Source organism: Phallusia mammillata, chromosome 1 (assembly GCF_965637545.1).
Source record: "Phallusia mammillata chromosome 1, kaPhaMamm4.hap1.1, whole genome shotgun sequence".
Lineage (NCBI taxonomy): Eukaryota > Metazoa > Chordata > Ascidiacea > Phlebobranchia > Ascidiidae > Phallusia > Phallusia mammillata.
The window spans coordinates 6,940,302-6,957,786 of NC_137252.1; the positions used below are offsets into that span (position 1 = coordinate 6,940,302).

General features: G+C 36.2%; 2 protein-coding genes and 1 long non-coding RNA gene across 3 annotated transcripts; 2 read left to right on the plus strand and 1 right to left on the minus strand.

Moving 5' to 3' along the window:
* Positions 1 to 3,849: 3,849 nt before the first annotated feature.
* Positions 3,850 to 7,455, plus strand: LOC145223387 (uncharacterized). Its single transcript, XM_080089845.1, has 5 exons — positions 3,850 to 3,949; positions 4,789 to 5,438; positions 5,674 to 5,974; positions 6,067 to 6,525; positions 6,796 to 7,455. The coding sequence occupies exons 1-5, from the start codon at positions 3,850 to 3,852 to the stop codon at positions 7,320 to 7,322; spliced, it is 2,037 nt and encodes a 678-aa protein (XP_079945971.1). The 3' UTR covers positions 7,323 to 7,455.
* Positions 7,456 to 12,524: 5,069 nt separating this feature from the next.
* On the plus strand, positions 12,525 to 16,580 carry LOC145205634 (adhesion G protein-coupled receptor E2-like). The gene is made up of 8 exons (XM_080078368.1): positions 12,525 to 12,627; positions 12,885 to 12,926; positions 13,244 to 13,327; positions 13,595 to 13,669; positions 13,874 to 14,448; positions 14,800 to 15,031; positions 15,209 to 15,667; positions 15,877 to 16,580. Exons 1-8 carry the CDS (start codon positions 12,549 to 12,551, stop codon positions 16,305 to 16,307), a joined length of 1,977 nt encoding a protein of 658 aa, XP_079934494.1. The 5' UTR covers positions 12,525 to 12,548; the 3' UTR covers positions 16,308 to 16,580.
* On the minus strand, positions 16,187 to 16,825 carry LOC145205642 (uncharacterized). Its single transcript, XR_013853692.1, has 2 exons — positions 16,680 to 16,825; positions 16,187 to 16,262 (listed from the first exon to the last, which is right to left on the minus strand). It is a non-coding gene; the product is annotated as an uncharacterized LOC145205642 (long non-coding RNA).
* Positions 16,826 to 17,485: the final 660 nt, after the last annotated feature.

Here is a 17,485-nt window from a genome sequence, read left to right on the forward strand (position 1 = left end):
AATCTTATTCGCGTTAAAGCTCACCAGTTTGCAGGAATCAGTAAATTTATGTCTTTTTCCATGTACCGGTTGTATTATTTTGGACACAATATGTCATTCATGGGGTTCTATCGCGAGTTGGACGACTTGTGCTTTAAATCGATTATTGCGTCACAATGAATAGATTGTGACACGAGCTACCAAACTGTACTGCAAAGGTTGCAAACTAGAAGCAAAGGTTGCGAACTAGAACAAAAACATATCATTTTTGCTAATACATTTAAACGCCAATGAATTGAAATTATAGCGACCCCAGAAACAGTTTAGGCGACCCCACTTGGGGTCGCGACCTATAGGTTGAAGACCACTGACCTAGTAATATTGAACAATATGGGCAGAAACTTGGCCGAACGGTCTGGCGCGCCTGACCCATATACAGACATAAAAAAAAACCTGATCGGGATTCGTCCCCGGGAGAGTCCTGGGTTCGAACCCCGTGAAAAAAAAAAAAAAAAAAAAAAAAATTGAACGATATAGCCTAATACCAAATCGTAGAGTCCAGCAATACATAGCTGCCTGTAAGGTTTGCTATTTGTAATGGTAAGCAAGCCAATGGCTCAAATTATACTCTGCTCAAAGGTTTTTTGGTGGTTTATACACCTTTGTACGACAGAAAGCCCTTTTACGTGATTCACAGTGGGGCTCGAAACAAAGAGCAACTTAATTGAAGCCATGGATGTAGAACTCATATGCAATTAGCTACCAATATATGTCAAAAAATATGATTGAGACAACAAACTTTTTTTTCTCAGTAAACCTATGATACGTTTTCATACAGACAATTCTTACATACAATGAAACAAAATATTTTTCAGTGTTTGCACCGTACCAAAAAACAGTACCGGTCTTCAAAGGGGTTGGTGGAAAGTGTAAGTATAAACAGTGCTGGTTAAGCATCAACAAATGTTTAAAGTTTCATTTCCGCACAGTAGCCTACATATCCTGAAAAGTTACTAAAATGCGTGTAAAACTCTAATTTAATTGGATTTATTCGTAGTTTTAAAAACTATAAGTTTATTGTATATTTCAACATTTTGCGGTTGTTGCAGGGAGTGATGCGAAAATAAACCGTCTAAACACGTCTGGTAAGCAGTGTACCTAATTTGCTTTTTTGGTTTAAGCTATTTTTTGTGGAGAAAGCAACCTTGTTTTGTCGTAGAATCCGGATGCATCGGAGAGATGTGTTGTATGACAACAATACTTGGTGTAAATGAGGGAGGCCCAGGAAAAGTGAAAATGCAATTCACGAATCAGACTCCAACAAGTTTGTTAACAAATATTGTTTTAATAATGCGGCAATTACAATACGTCACAAAATAAGTGTTAGTGCAGTTTTTCTAAATTGTCCTGTTATTCTTTTTGGATTTTGTAACTTTCGTGGAAAGTTTATCGAGGGACGTTTACCAGTCTATTATGTCAAAACAGTACGACCTGTGTATAAAAAAGTAAAATACTCGGTGCTTGACATTCTGTTTTATACTTGCCGAAGTTTGTTGTGACGCACCAATAAGCATTATGTGTTAAAGCTGTAAATTAAAATTAAATGTAAATCAAATATTTAAGATATGCAACTCTTTGGGACACCAAACAAGGATCTACTCAAAATCTTACGATAAACACTCAGGCCCACAAAGTCTTTGAATTTCTATGTTTGGTGAACTGTCCATGTTACTAAAAATAGCTTCTGCATCTTTTATTAACTTTCGGCTCTTGGTTATAGGCCACATGCGGCCTTTTAGGTCACTAAGTGCGGCCATCGATGTCAAATTACACGTTTAGGATGTTTATATTACGGACTGCACCAGGCGCTGAAAAGTAGAGCAGCGGTTTTCAAACTAGAGCCAAACGGTCCCAGCGGTTTACAAAGCCATTTTCGTAGTACTATCGAGTACCGAGAGCCAAAACTTTCACAATCTTATTGTATTGGAAATAAACAATTGTTTGTGCATAATCGAATGTCTTAAACCTAAGTCTGTGATATCATAAGGTGTTCTTAATTCATTGATATTTAATATAACAAGCGAGTTTCTAAGTTAAATAAATCCTGAGTGTTGTAGTAAAGGTTAAAATGTAGTAAGGAATTATATTTAGCTTCGGTCGAAAGTCGGACAACTCTACAAGGGAATTTCAAAACGACCATTCTGTACGTCAAAAAGTTTGAACACCACTGCCCTTGGCCTGGGAAATAATCTATGCGTCCTAAAATGTGTCGATAGACCGTTTAGTGGCCTTTATAAACAAAAAGGTTCACCACCCCTGGCCCAAACTGTTGCACTGCCAGCCAACTAACAGTAGGCAGTGTTTACATTGCATTAAATTTGAACGTTAATAAAATACGATGTAGTAGCCGTGTTTGTCACTACCACCCACTTGTAGCCGACATGTCTTGTTGATTGCACATTTAACAACTTACGTTTATGGGCGTTTTGCCGCAAACAAAGTCATGCTGCAAAACACGCTGGCTTGTATAGGGATCCCGTTAAAACAAAACAATAAAAACTTTCGCTTTTCAAATTGGTACACAACGTTAAAAAAACAGCAAAAATCAGCGCTCGCTTGAAACAAATGCAATCGGCCTGAGTAAGACAAACCGAAAAACGCAATAAGGCGTATAACATTAACAAATAAAAGAGTGCAAAACCCGATCGTTCAAATTATGTGTACAATAAATATATGTTACTTTAAAAATAAAATTTCGCTTTGACTGAAGTGTAAACACGGCTCTTGCTGATCCAACCTTTAACAAATGACACATGACACTTTAAGCTACTATAGGGCTGTTTTATTTCAAAGAAATTTAAGAGAATCCTTAGCACGAAATAGAGAACATAAGTCTCATATTATTTACGCTTGAAAAGTATGTTGTATTCATATTTATATTTGTTTTACAGTTTCACAAAAAGTCAAGATTTTCATCCAACACTATGAAGCATGTAAGTGTATGAAATGTAAAATGGCCAGCACAGTTAACTACGTATCGTTTGCATTCTTTAAAAGTAAAAACATGTGAGTAATATTACCAGCTTAAAAATAATCTATTAATGTACGAAGGTGTTCCTGCTTCTCATGACCCGTATCCAGCAGCAACATACCTAAACAATAATCCAACACAATGTCTCAACCTTTCCCACTATTGCAGTAAGTATCAATTTCTTGTATAGTTACCATGGTATTAATGGTGTTCAAATTCTGATGAGACAGATTTATTGTAGTTTAGGCTATTTGATTTTTATTAGGAATTACACTTACAATAAAAAAAATTTTTTTGCCCGATATTAGTCCATAACCAATCTTTGTTAGGTTATAAACTATACGTGACAATTTTTAAAAATTTCGTCAACACTAATTTGGATATTTAATAAAGGTCCTGTATGGCTTTTTTATTTTATTTCAAATCTTTTTAGCAATCTTTACCTTTTTATATTGTAGCGTTTTGGCGCATAGTTCTTTAACACACAGTACATTCTAGTACTGTACTGATGTTATTTTGTTTTGTTTTCCAATCACGAAAAATCTTCTGAATATTTCTATTTGAATACCGAATTTTGTCACATATATTCCACAAATTAGTCAAGCCTCCCCCCACAGATATTCAGATAACGTTTTTCACTCAAGATCCATAAAACCTGATAATAAACACAAACACGCCTTTGCAAATCATTTTATATGGGTTCAAGTAAAAACCCCAGACAGTGCTTAAGTAGATTTGTTCAATAAAAATAGGATGTATAAATTAGCTATAGCACAGATACAAAAAAAATGTTGACATTTGTAGACACGACAAGTACGACAACGGCTGTGACGACAAGTATGGCTACTACTACTCAATTAACGACAGATCTAACAACCACGATGCCGCTTTCGACCTCAGACTCAACAGCTTTTATTACATCTATGCACCCAGCAACAGGTTAGAAAAGTTATTTGCCAATTTGACAGAGTGAATTACCAAATAGTTTTTTATATTGATTATAATTTACTTGTTCGTTACTAACTCATTAAACAGTTTAATCGTAGTACAATTTATCAAAGCAGGTGTGAGAAACCTATTTTACCGTGGGCCGCATAATTTGCACAATGTTATAATATTACCGAACCGAGGGTCCACAAAAAATACTTCGCATCAAAAAATGTTGGATATAAATCGACAAAAAATGACTAAGGAAAATGCTTATACATGAACATGCGGGTCCCAGAAATAGTCAATCAGGTCGCAGGTGGCTCACGGGCTGTGTTCCCTAATCCTTCCAAATTGTGCAAAAACTTGAATACATAAACCGGTATTTATAAAACAACCCAGTTAAAGCAGTGGTTCTCAAACATTATTTTTTTAAAACGGTCCCTTTGTTATTATTTCGAGGGCTCGCAGTCCTAAATGAGAATAAGCATAAATGTGAATTTCAGACAAACGAAAGTTGATTGCAAGATTTTAGCTAGTAAATGCAACATTGCGCATAATAATGACCCAAAGACAGCTTGTGACATCACAGGCAAAAAAAGCATTGCAATTGTGCGCGAACAATTGCATTTTTGATAGTTGTCATTCAATAAAGGCTATTGTTTAGCAATCGACAGTCGATTCTCAATTCGAATTTGATTGAAATTTATTCAGTGGCACAAACTGACGCTACATAAAATTATAGGATTACTTCAACCTTTTCGTGTCCGCCAAAAATTGCCTCATAGGCCCCTTAAGGACCGCAGACCCAGTTTAAAAACCGCAGAGTAAAAGCATAAGTTTGCTATAAGTCTTAATCACACGGCGGGAAGTAAACATAGCTAAACTGCATGTTCCAGGTGAGCCAGAGCTGCAAGGCTATATCCAATCCGAGTTGATTGAAATCGAATTGTCCGGAAACCAAGGGGAAGGAAAACTGTCCGAAATATCATTTAATGTGGAAACCACAGATCCGAACATTGGTTCCGAAGTAATGAATGCGAGTTTAAGAGCTAACTCATCGATAGTTAAGATAATCGCCGCCCAGCTGCAGGCAAATGGTGATTTGTCACAATATACTAAAGGTACACCCAATGGACACTACACAAATAAGTTGCAACCAATACCAGGGACTCCAACTCTTAACTTGACAGTTACGAGTGAAAACAACACCAGCAGATTGCAGGCAAAGATAAGTTTCGTCATCAGTCTTGAAGATGTAGATACTTCTGCATACGTTTTGTCTATCATTAGCTCCAACAGCATTGGATATGCAATAACGTGGCTTAAACAAGTCAATGAAGCCTGTGGTTTCTTTGACACAACTAAGCAACAATTTAGCACCGATGGCTGCAGTACAACTTCAACCACCACAACCAGTATCACATGCTTTTGCAACCACACCACCGTGTTTGCTGTCTTGCTTTCAGTGCAATCGTATGAAATCCCATCACCAGTTGTGGTAAGTCACTGGTCCAAAGTTGATGTAATACACAATGTTCCTAATAGTGGATATACAAGTTAACATGTTACTGCCAGGCACATTGTATGAAAAAGTATTTATTTTCGAGTAGATTTTATTGCAAAGCAACCGTTTTTAAAAATCACGTAGAAAATAGGGAAACTTTTTTCATAAGAAATAGTATTATATGTAGCAGCCAAAAGTATGCCTTGAAAATGTTTTTTTTATTTTTTAGTTGCTCTCATACATCACTGAATCCATCAGCATTTTGTGTCTTATCATCACCATTGCTATACTTACGGCACTTCGAAAGAAAGTGAGAAGCGACAGAACAGTGGTGCAAATCAACCTCTCTGTCGCCCTCCTGTGTTTCCATAGCTTCAATCTCTTCCATGAGCTGGCTGTAAAAGAAAATCGGGCCTGTGAAGTTTTTACAATGGCGACACACTTCTTCCTGTTAGCCACAGGTAAAGCGTACATGATCCCTAGCTTTATGTATTCGTGTGGAATTGATTTAAGCCGTGCAATAGTAAAAGGTAACAATGTACACATTCGCATAACTAAAACACAAAAATGATCTTTCCGGACATCTCCGTCTCTTTGATGATTTAAATGTTGCTTTTTGCAGGAACTTGGATGTTACTGGAAGGACTGACTGTGTTCGTGATGACAACCAAGCAAATCTTGTCCATCGACAAAAAGCATCCAAGAAAGATGGTCATTCTTAAGCTCATGTTCGGCTGGGGCATCCCGCTAGGTTATGTTGCAGGCACAGCTGCCATCGCACTTCCAACACACCGATATATTGATACCAATCCACCAACATACAACCATTACTACAAGTGCTGGGTCGGAACTCAATACGGCACACATCAAGCTGCTGTCGTCATACCCATGGCAGTTATCTACGTCATAAACGTCATTATTGCTGTCAGAGTCGCCTGGTTCATTCATAAACTTCGAGCGGGTCCAGCAAACACAGGAGGTGCGGAGCGAAACGGGGCAGATGACATTGCTGCATCGTTTAAAGTCTTCATAAGACTCTGTCCAGTCCTTGGAATTGGCATGGTTTTTGGCATTTTGACAAGTAAGTGCGTGTGAAATGAAGCCCCAGCGAATTTTATGTCCACCACGTCTTAAACTATAATAAACACCGTTAATCAGGGATCTCCTCCAGAGCATTAGACACATAATAACCCCATAACCCATTGTGTCGATTTCGTGTATGTTTGAATATAAAACATAAACATCCTATAGCAAATCTTTATAGTATACGCGTTTTGTCTCTTTAGGGCCTAAATAGTTGTAAAACTTTCATCCGAATCACGATTCCTAAATATACGAATGTTTTTTCCAGATGTGGAGCCATACGAAGCTTCAGTGGTCTTCATGTACATCAACGTCATCCTTAATGGGCTGCAAGGTTTATTTCTCCTCCTCGTTTACTGTGTCTTTGGAACCGAGGTTCGTGAGGCGGCTGTCCGTATGTTTCAGAGAGTTCAACTTCGATTTGGCAGTGGAGAATCTAAATCGACTCAACAAAGCAAAAATACCAATAGTAGCAGCCGACCCGGAAGGTCAACATCATCGACTCCAGCAGCAAGTGTAAACGAGTCACGTTCATGGCCTCCCAAACAAGCAGGGGAGAATAAGCATCAAGCACGAAGCAAAGAAATACCAAAGGCAGCCGTGCAGTTTCAAAGCGCCAAGAAGTCCGTGCAGACTCAGCTAATGAGGTCTGCTGAGCAACCATCAGAGGTCAGTTTGAAACTTAACAAAATCGGTGCCGTTTCACAATCACGGCCAGTAGGGGCCGTTGTGAAACCCCAACAACCACCGTTGGGTGTCCATACAAAAGCACCAAAACCCAACGTGCACTTCTAAAGTCAGGTTAACAACAACCATACAGGCCAATTGCCGCCTATACATATTATAGTTCTTTGTGTACTGTAACTTGCGCACGTACCAGAGCGCGTTATATATCCCCAAAACTAACAATTTCCATGTCGAAAGGGAAAGAAAATGAACAAAAAAATACATTGAACATCCGTTCTGTTCTTCTGGGTATTTCTCTTTTACTCACTTGAATTCCATTAGATTTAATTTTCCGCGTTTTCTATATGTCAGTATTTGTTGAGCTTTGATTTTACAACATTCGCTGTCTGTTATTTAAAACGAAAATGGCTATTCCCATCGTTGACGTAGCGGATATACGTAACACACATGCGCACATAAGATGATGTTAATGCATGATGACATTTTATACATTGTGAAATTATTTTCTCGAAATACTCTGACACTTTAATACATGATATTTCTCGTTGTTATTGCGGTGTGGTATATTGTGACTAGTGTAATTTCAATTTATGTACGTAGTTTTGGTATTTGTTTGTTCCAATAAGATAACTATACACTTTACAGTTTAAGGCATATAATGTCCTAGGTTTTGTTATTGTCATTACACAATGTCATTTTGGTGTTATTGCGATACGGTGTATTGCGACTGAATTATTGACCCATTATGTACGTGGCGTAGGTATTTCAGATGCCACAAAAATAATTTGTTTTAAGTCGCGTTTGAACATCTCTGTAAGTTATATTGTTGTTGGATGCTTTTATTTTTCGGTAATTATTTCTATTGATAAGATTTTTCCACTGTTCTTGATATTACCTTACGACTTCTAATTAGTAAGAATAGCCAATATGCTGCACAATCAATATATTAAAAAAAATTACCGCTCTGAAAACCTTTTAATGACTTAACCGTGGATAATAACCGCATTTTATTCGTTACAAAAACGGTAGATAAAACTCCTGTAAACCTTTTTTAACAGTTGGCAATTACGATTTGTTTTACTTCGGTTAATATAAGGCACACTCTGCTTCTTTACCGTTGTTATAATTTGTGTTAAATTTCATTTTGTAATATTATCACGCTTTGCAAGTTACCGCATATTATCTTTTTAGTTGTAATAAACGTTGTGTGCAAAAAATGACCCTTTAGTTGTAAAAAATGTGGCTATATATTAATTACATTTGCAAAAATCAGAATGAAGTTTGACCTTGCATCCAAAATACTTTTCAACCTAGATTGCTAACCACGGTACTGATAAAGGGCATATTTCAATTAACGTTTCAAAGCAAAAACAAGACAATAATAAACAATAGAAACCACTACAAACAACGCAACCGGATTGGTTTAGATTTTAAACCAGGCTATAACCAGATACGTTTAACCTAAAGTGAGTCATTTTTCTGTCAAAATGCACTTTTTTGTCAAACTGATACATAACTGTTTCTGCAAGCAAAACTCATGGAACCCCACAGAAATGTAAATGAAAGTATCAATCAAATCAACCAAACGCCAGAAAAACTGTTTCTCTAAAACGTTAGCACATTTAAGGCAAGATAAAAAGCTTAAGTATAAAAACGATACCTTTTGTTGCTCCCAACACAAATATTTTAGAAAAGTAACGCCTACTAAAAAGGGTTACTTTTCTGTATGTTTTTGTGGCATCCAACGTAGTGCTGTAACCAGGTGCACACAAGCGTCTGGTAAAAGTGGGAATATAAGGAAGCTCCATACCGGGAAATCAGTCCTACTCGGGTAGAGGTTTTGGTATTTAGTACATCAAGTAGACATATACAAGTCGAAAATTAAATTTTTGAATGATTTCCGTCGAACTGGGTGAAATCTGAAAAAAAACTATCAATATTTTTAAACTGCTTTTAATCATCTGGATATGAACCTAATAAGTCAGAGTACATTAAAGCAATTTTGCGGTACTGCAGCACTCTAGCGTATCGCAAATAATTTTTAAGGGTGTCGCGGTTTCTCTTTTAACAACTATATTTTAGGGCTTGACAAAAAGTGTGGGAGTGGTTGCAACATTAGAACCTTACTATTTTTAATAAAGGCTGTTTCACGCATCACTTTTATGTTAAAAGTTAATTTCGTTGTTGCAATTTTAGTCGGCAAAGTGTGCAGCGAAAAAAATGTAGTTTGTCAGCCGTAAAATAAGGGGTTGGGAAACACTCTTTACAAAACTGAGCCACTTCCAAAACCGAAAACTGATTTGAGTGAATTGCTTCCATACTGAGAGGGCAAACTCAAAAGGCAAACGCAAATGGCTTTAGCTTAACTTTGATGAAAAAAATATAGTCTTTACGTAAATGTGCCTGTCAACAGCGAAACAATAAGCGCACAGAGCAAAGAGTATTTTAAAAATGTTTTCAAACGATTTAATACGTAGGAGCTGTGTAATACTGCTCTGTAGCGCAACTGTGGTACACAGCGCAGGACATAAACGGACAAAAGATGGCGAGTGCGATTTAAGCTATACAGTACAGTTTATAGTAGCGTTTCTCGACCGGTGGTCCGCAGCCAATTGGTGGGGCGCAACGTTCTTTCTCGTGGGCCGGAAAACTTGTCAAACTATTATCGTACCAATTAGAAGTTTAAAAGTTACACAGTTCGTGTGGAAAACGTTGTAAAATTGTGATGCCAGAACTCTTTTTGTTAGCTTCGTTTGGACCCAGAGTACATCAAAGACGGTTTCATAAGGAAGTAAATTGAGGCAAAGTACAATGTGTTAAAACAGTGGTTCGCCAAAAAAAAATTTTTTTAAAGTGGGCCGTGAGCTAGAAAAGGTTGAGAAGCACTGGTTCATAGCCTATACTGCATAACGGACTGTTGCAAATGCGGCTGTCAATGTCCAAGTTAAATGTGTTAAAGTGTTAATAACTGCTTTTGTGTCTGAGCGTCCCCATAAAAATATATACAACGATATTGAAATAACACTGGGCTGTACAAAAAGCTGAGCCCAATAAACACAAACCTACAAACACATAATGCAAAGTTGCGGATTTTTAGCATACAATACGACAACTTTTCCCGTGGTGATTGTATGCCAACAACATAGGGTTAATGCATTTTTAGGCTGTTTAGATGAGTATTAACATGTATTAAGAATTTAGTTGGATCACGGTCGAGCTGGGTATTTCTAGTTCTAATTTTAACATACAGAAAAAACTAAAACACGCCAAAATCTGTCGAGTCGGTGTTGGCAGTAAGAAAAAAATTGCTGTAATTAATTGACTGACCCAAACCATATGCGTATCTTAATTTGGAGGCTGGATTATTTGTTTCCCGTTTAATGCACAGGAAAGCAATGACAGTTAGGAGACGTCAATAAACCTGTGGCAATTCCAGTGCAAACCGAAACAGGAAGAGAGCGTATAGGAGAGCTAATAATGACGTTAAGTGAGTTAAAACGAGTTAAGACAGAAAAGAGAATGGCATTTTATGTTTCAATTCTGTACGTCAATTGTTTCTTGTTTTTGATGGAAGAACTGAACTAAACACATGTTAATAAATCTTACTGTAAACGGGAAAATTTTATCTAAGATAAAATGGCATTTGTTAACTATAAAATTGAATTTAGTGTTTTTACATTACGACAGGGTTAATCCTAATTAATTGTAAGTTTTGGATTGTTGTTGTGTGAACTGAGATTTGGCAGATCGTATGAGATAACTGTACAAAATGGAACAGAATCAAAAGAAACCTCGTATTGTCGAACTGCTGATGTTCGTCTTGATGCTGCTTCATGAATCTTACCAACAATATCCAACTGAATATTGCGGTAAGTTAACGTAGATTTTTTGCTAATCGGCACATAGCGATTAACCGTTTTCTTTGCAGTTTCTGCTCAAACGATTTGGAAATAAACTGCATTTAGGTATTTGTCTGTGTTCAGAATAAAATAACAAACTAAAAAAACGCATACAGTACTCAGAAACGAGATTTAAATATGTTCCTACGCCCAATGTTGGAAAGCGAAGCATAAAAAACTCGTACAACCTCTTGCTATAATGCCAACATATTGGTTTTAATCCGTGACTACTGTCCTTACTGTTATGGCCAAACTCTGTAGTAAACACCTTAAGCTTTAAAATGCCAATAAACTTAACCAACAAAAAAAACTAAATTGAGTTGCTCTTACTTTCAGATCTCGGTCCGTTAAACTGCACAGTGTTTCGTTGTCAGTATTATTCCAAGGACAACAGTACGTGTGGTAAGCCAAGTTAATGATTTTGTTACACAAACTAACATTCAAGTACCTGGTTAATTTACTTGCTGGAAATAATAAAAGGTTTAATGTTTATCTGGTTGCTGAATTTTAAATAACATTTTGTTAGGCTATATTCTGCGGAAACAAGAAGGGTTAGACGTTTTTTCGTGTTAGTAAGTAAATCCGCGTCAATTTATGGCCAGTTTGACAAAAGGTAAAACACAAGTTAAGGAGATAAGGGGTTATGGTATTTAACCTTCTGTATTCGTGTGGCAATAAAAGTAATATGATGAAATATAAGCGCCGGAAAGGTAATGAAATAATTTCTAATCGATGAAGTTAAGCAATTTTGAAACTCAATTCGGTTAATTTTGTTGAAAAACGTTGTGTTTTTGTGTTTTTAGTTTTTGCTCCGTATGAAAAAAATCGAAAAGTTTTCAATGGATGTGGCGGATCATGTAAGTTAAAAGTGTTGGTTGAATGTTAACAATTTTATTTCTTGTACAGTATGTCAGTTACCGATGTACGTGTGCACACCTCAGTGTCCTTTAAACGTGATTCGTAAATTTATTATAAGTAATATTTTGCTATTGTTACAGGGAATAATGCGGATATAAATCGTCTGAACACATCATCTGGTAAGCAGAACGCTTCGTTATCAATACACCACAGTTTCGTTTGTCAAAGCATTTAATCCAAATACACGTTGTGGTTTGGCCACGGTTTTTCTTTAGTGGTTTGAAATACCACGTTCATGAAAATGTACGAGACAGTGCTAAACTCTTGATGTCAGGCAAATAATACTGGCTTTAAAGATTTTGCTAGGCTTAAAAGTATACTTTTCAAAGGTGTTTTGAGGAGTCATGAAATTCGTAGTTTAAAATTGTGCTTTTATATTGGGCCACTTTTTGTTTAATCCTTTGTTTCCAACTTTTAACTTATATTTGGCGAAACAAACTGCTTTGCTTTAATTTTTACTGCAAAATACAAACCTTGTTTTTACACAGAACCCCCATGTGTTGGAAACGAGTGTTGCATGAAAGAAATTGATCCCTCAAAAACACCGAGTGATAACGTACAAGTGAAAATGCAATTTTTAAACGAGATGCATTTAAGTAAGACTTATTCCTTAACTTTTATATCAGACTTTTTCGATATGAAAGAGGATTGGGATTCAATAGAAAAAAAACAGGCCAATACAGCCCAGTTTCATAAAACAATTAATCAACATGGCAAACTTTTGTAGTTGAAATTTCACATTTCCTCAAAAAGCTGAACATGCCTATTGCTTTAACATCCTTTATATGGTCCTTGTAAAAAAGTAATGATTTGTATTTTTGGTAAATACTACACATGTATGCATGTTTTACAGCTCTGCAGGATATCATAATTTCCATCAAACATTATGAAGAATGTAAGTAAATGTATCAAATTACTGGTAGAGTTAACTATTTCTGAATCATGTTTAAATGAAAAGTAAGAAACAATAATTTTTTATTTTCACTGACCAATAGTCAACATGTGTGTTATTTTTTGGTCTTAATACAGAGCCAACTGCAACACCAGATTTATAATAAACTAAGTGGGTGTAACAAATTTTTAGCTACTTATCGTTTGCATTTTTCTAAAAGGAATAATACATGAGTAAATTTATCCACTGACAAATGTCCTGCTCAACCTTATAATGTACTCAGGTTTTCCTGGATTTTTTACCTAAACTCATGTTCTAAGGTGTTCCTGCTGATTTCCTGTTTCCAGCAGTAGCATACCTAAACTCCCATCCAACACAATGTCTCAACCTTTCCCACTATTGCAGTAAGAATTAGTTTTTTTTCATTTAGATACGTTGTAGATGTATGAAGTTCAGTTGACATGCAAATATAGTTTATATGTTTCAATTCTAGTAACAATGGCATTGGCTGTTAGTCTTGCTCTGTTTCCTTGATAAGAAAAAAAATACCTAAAAATGCAACAACAATGGTTGGAGTTAACCTCTTACACACTACAATAATACTGTATTTTTGACCATTATTTTATAAAGTTTATCATTTTAAAACCAATATTGGCATCTTTAACCAATAGACGTATCAAGCACAACAAAGATCGAAACAACAACACAAATAATCACATCCGGAACATCAGATAAACCCACAACAGGTAAGAAAACCTAACAACAAATTCAATAGACTGAGGTCCTCCTTATGTTCCAATTTCAAACTTTTTAGAAGACTGATTGCCTACACTGTGTTTACCCCAATTTATATTTATGTGAATGAAAATAAATTTGAAAGCAAATTTTTTGTTGAAGTTTTCTCTTTTACGCAAATGCACCTATAAAAACTAAAAGTGTTCATGCTTTAGATAACCCAGAGGCACAAGGCTTGGATGAAACCCAGAAAATCGAAATTAGGAATCTCACAATACCACGAAAAGGGAAACTAGCAGATATTTTATTTAGTGGAGTAACTGTAGATCCAAGTTTGGTTGATGACTTATCGGAAGCCAAAATTATCGCCGCCCAGCTGCAGGCCAATGCAAACATAACACGCTATACCAAAAAAACAATCAACGGTGACTACAAAAACATTTTTGAACCAAAACCAGGGACTCCAGCTCTTAACTTGACTGTTGTGAGTGAAAACAACACTCGCAGATTGCAGGCAAAGTTAAGTTTCATCATCAATCATAAAAACATTGATGCTACTACATACATTTTGTCCACCATTAGCTCCAACATCTCTAGATATGGAATAACTAGACTAAAACAGGTCAATGCAGCCTGTGGTTTCTTTGACACAACTAAGCAACAATTCAGCACCAATGGCTGCAGTACAACTTCAACCACCACAACCAGTATCACATGCTTTTGCAACCACACCACTGTGTTTGCTATCCTGCTTTCAGTGCAATCATACGATATCCCATCAGCAGTTGTGGTGAGTCTTTGACAAAATTCTGTTCAGTTTTAGAAACATAGAGTCGAAATTTTCAACTGATACAAATTTATCACAATGAAGATGTAAATTTATGTTGAGGTTTTTGATAAAAACAATTTAACATTTGGAAAAGAGTGTGGCAATGAAAAAAAAGTTTGGAAAGCAAATTCAGGTCACTGGATAAAAAATGTGTTCCCTGTAGTACTCTATTTTAAAAAACAGCCCAAAAATACAATGCTTTATGGTATAAAATACACATTGAGGGCCCTAGAATCCCAGACATGAAACCTCTGTGCTGGATGAAAGTTGTATTAGACAAGATGTAACTTAAATGTAACTGTGTTTTTTCAGTTGCTGTCATACATTACCGAATCCATCAGCATCTTGTGTCTCATTATCACCATTGTGATACTTATGACAGTCCGAAAACAATTAAGAAGCAGCCGAACAGCCATGCAAATCAACCTCTCTGTTGCCATCTTGTGTTTGCATACATTCAGTATGTTTCATGAGCTGGCACTAAAAGAGAATCGGGCCTGTGAGGTTTTCACCATAGCCACACACTTCTTCCTACTAGCCACAGGTAACGCTAACACACTTTACGCATTTATAACTTAGATTTCCAACATAAAACATGACCATTTAATTATGATCACACAAAATTGGTATAAAATATTAGAATTAGGTAAAAAATTCAATGTCTTGCTATACAACTGACTTCTGTAAGGAAAGCTTTTTTAAACAACACATTGTTTTGCAGGAACCTGGATGTTCCTTGAAGGACTTGGTGTCTTTGTCATGACAACCAAGCAAATTCTAGCAATCGACAAAAAGAATCCGAAAAAAATGTTGAATTTGAAACTGATATTCGGCTGGGGTGTTCCCTTAGTTTATGCTGCAGGTACAGCTGCCATTGCACTTCCAACACACCGATACATTGATACCAAGCCACCCACTTACAACCAATACTACAAGTGCTGGCTGGGAACTCAGTTTGGCACCCATCAAGCAGCTGTCATCATACCTATGGCAGTTATCTATGTCATAAACATAGTAATAGCCATCAGGGTTATCTGGTTCATCCACAAACTACGAGCTGGTCCAAACAACACTGGACAGACAGAACGAAACACGAAGGAAGATGTTGCAGCATCCGTTAAAGTCTTTCTTATGTTGTTTCCTGTTTTGGGACTTGCACACATTTTTGGAATCTTGACAAGTAAGTTATTTTTGTTTACATCACTCTGTTGTGCTTCCTAATTTATTTATTAGTTAAAACATTATTGCAGTACATGCAATTTACATTCATATTGAAAAAATAGGATTGAAAAAGTTCTTTTGCTGCAGTGTTAAAACCTATTTTAGAATCCTTTAATAGTCCAAATAGAATCTAAAGAAAACATATTAATATTTGTTGTTTTATTGCAGATGTTAGGCCATATGAGGCTTCAGTGGTATTCATGTACATCAATGTCATTGTCAATGGGCTGCAAGGTTTATTTCTGCTGCTTGTTTACTGTGTGTTCGGGGTTGATGTTCGTGATGCAGCTATTCGACTGTTCCAAAACATGAAACTTAGACTCCAAAGCAACCTGACAAGCCAACTAAACCTAACTAAAGGCAAAAAAGCAACAGAAGATATAAAGGTTGAATCTCACCCAGAAAGACCAGCCGAACCAAGGGTGGAACTAAAACAGTCGGACCCTGAACCGGAACACGAACTACAACCAGCTGTGCATCCCATAATAAAATATGTATTCTGTGCACAAGACCCAGGCCATGCTGCATACCCAATCCGGCCAGGACTTATAAAACTTCAGAAAATACAAGTTAAGAATGACACCGAAAACAAACAATAAAACTTCAAATGTACATTTTCACTGTCTGTAACAACACATTTATTTCTTAAGTTAAAAGAACACATCAAAAAAGTAACAATAGTTTGCACTGTGACTACATATCGTTTTCTTCCAGTTCATTACACATAAATTAAATGTGTTTATCTTGCATAAAACACTTATATTGATGTGGATTCTGTTTTTTGTCATAAGTTTGTGATTGTGTAATTTTTGTTTAGTTTTATAAACTGAATATCGTAAAGTTATTTTCTACAGTGTTTTTTATTCTTTTGGCTTTTTATGTTTTAAGTATGGATTTCTTAATCTTACCTTACATTTGGCAATATTTTGCTGCTTTGTTACATAAATGTATCAAATACACATTGTACACACCGTTTTTGTCCAGAGAGCGTCATTGGTCATAACAAGTTATAAAACAACAGTTCACCAATAATCGCTGAGACAAGCAAACTTTAATTATAAACCAATAAACAGTGCAATTACAACAGTTAAACATTAATAGTTAAGATAACGAAGAAAAGAGTACACTTACCAGTAAGAAGATTTTGTCGGTTCCTCCAAACTTTACCTTGTTCCCTTCTTAAGTTTAAACATGCCCAGCAAAATTCAACCAATGTTTTTCAGTGTACAGTTATTGCAGTAGTGAACCAATCAGTAACATGTATTTTGACAGCTTATCTTTGAAGTATAGTGTTTAAAGCCTGAAATCACAATACAGTATAGCCTCTTTCAAAAGTAAAACCTCAAAAACTACCGCCCTTTCAGCTTTTGCGTGTCATCTGAAATGCTATTGAATTTATCCGTGTCCGTAGAAGTTATTAAAAAAAGGATGTGTAGTTTTTAAGAAGGAACCTTTTTGATCCAAAATTTGCAAAAAAAACTCTACATTCAAATGCCATGACACAGCATGGGCAAACCAACTTAAAACAGTAAAACACTTGGCTAGGTGAAGTAGCAGCTAGGTGAAGCGTTTCAGTGTGTTGTACCAAAGAACGGGGCAGCTGAATTATACCCTTCCTCTTTGCACAAAGTTTTATTCCAGTGCTTACAAAAAAGAACATGGAACTTTTTGAAAAGGGGACTCGCGACACATTTGGTTGCTAAAATGGGTCTCGACATAAAAAAAGGTTAAAAACCTCTGGTGTAATACATCAAAGACATTCCAACTGATAAGTTGT